Source organism: Apis dorsata, unplaced genomic scaffold (genome assembly GCF_000469605.1).
Source record: "Apis dorsata unplaced genomic scaffold, Apis dorsata 1.3 scaffold_396, whole genome shotgun sequence".
Lineage (NCBI taxonomy): Eukaryota > Metazoa > Arthropoda > Insecta > Hymenoptera > Apidae > Apis > Apis dorsata.
The window spans coordinates 79,642-81,074 of NW_006263655.1; the positions used below are offsets into that span (position 1 = coordinate 79,642).

The following is a 1,433-nucleotide window of genomic DNA, read 5'->3' on the forward strand; positions in this document are numbered from 1 at the left end:
CGCGCACGAGCATAGACTCTCGGGAGGGGGTCTAATCTCTCGGCTCGCTCGAGATCTTCGCTGACACACCTTGAGGAAATTCTTTCCCCTCTGGTCCAGGAGGTAAGGTACAACGTTGAGCGATTCATATTCATATATTTCCAAATCGACAGAATGTTTTCAGGTCCATGGCATGTATCGTGGTCGTGCCGAGTGTCAGAAGGCCGTGTCCAGAGCCGCCATACTCGTGGAAATATCTGGATCGGCACGACATGCTTCCAGAAATTCCGAGAGCGTCACCACTCCATCCTTGTTCCCGTCCATCTTCTGCAACAATTGCAAATATATGTATATATATATTGTTTTTCGAATTTACGAACGTGAAACGAAGTGAAAGTAAAATAAAGAAAATTATTTTGAAATAAATAATATAATAATTAATAGATAATAATCTCGAAGAATTTTCATATATATTTACATTTATAGAACGAGCTAGTTTTCGTCACTAATCTCGCATAATTATAGAAATGCATCTAGGCAATAATAACGATTCGTGAATAGCCCATTCAAATCGGGCTTATCAGATACCCTTTCATTATCGAGTAGTTCTAATTACTGTGGATTCATTCACGTAAATTTATCGGTTTCGACCAGTCCTTTAGAGTGATAATATGGTCGAAAGTCGACTATCGTATTGACGCGATATACAAATGTTTAGGCGTACATGTGAGTACGCCTATATATGTCAAAATTTAGTTTGGAGTAGTATGGTATCGAATCAATCCTCCAACCAATCCTCCATCTAAGCCATTATCGATAATCAACGATTCCATTTATAGCATTTGAAATTCTGATGTAAATTTTACTAGATATATTTACCAGAAAATTAAATACTTTTTGATATTACGACAAAATTATGATAGAATTTTATTTTAACAATTGATATACTTAAATTTATCAGATATATATTTGGAAAATATTATAACATTTCTCGATAGTACGACAAAATTATGACAGAATTTTATTATTTTGACAATTGAAAGGAATTGAAAAATATTCAGGAAATGTGCGAATAACTGATTTTAATTTTATTTTTACACGATTGAAACCGCTTGACACTGTTTTCAAATACAACACGGAGTCCGTTTGATCATGTATCATGATCTGTCTGACTGTGCATAAAGAGCTGTTGAAAGTTCTAGCAATTGGTTTTTAGAAACAATGAATCTGATTCGAGCGCGACCCCTTCTTTACGACCCGTACGTTGTTCCATTTTAATTAAAAGTCTATGCGAGATAACGAACCGTGTGTGGCGTGGTTTGCATCAGTTACATCCCTACTTTCTCCCTGATTAATTAGCATCGATTGAATTCACCACGTTCCAAGGCATCTTTGCCATTTGTTCAAATTCTCTGTCGCGTGTGAGAAGAGGGAAAAAAAAAAAAAAAAAAAAA

The 1,433-nt window shown here is 35.7% G+C and overlaps 1 protein-coding gene across 1 annotated transcript in view; it reads right to left on the reverse strand.

The window, feature by feature from the left end:
• Positions 1–82: 82 nt before the first annotated feature.
• LOC102681087 (Kv channel-interacting protein 1-like) overlaps positions 83–1,433 on the reverse strand; it is a gene marked incomplete at its 5' end in the record, with an annotated part of 27,140 nt that continues 25,789 nt past the window's right edge. Inside the window, one exon of the mRNA XM_006619163.2 lies at positions 83–327. Coding sequence (XP_006619226.1) covers positions 196–327 — 132 coding nt within the window. The remainder of the gene's footprint in view (positions 328–1,433) is intronic.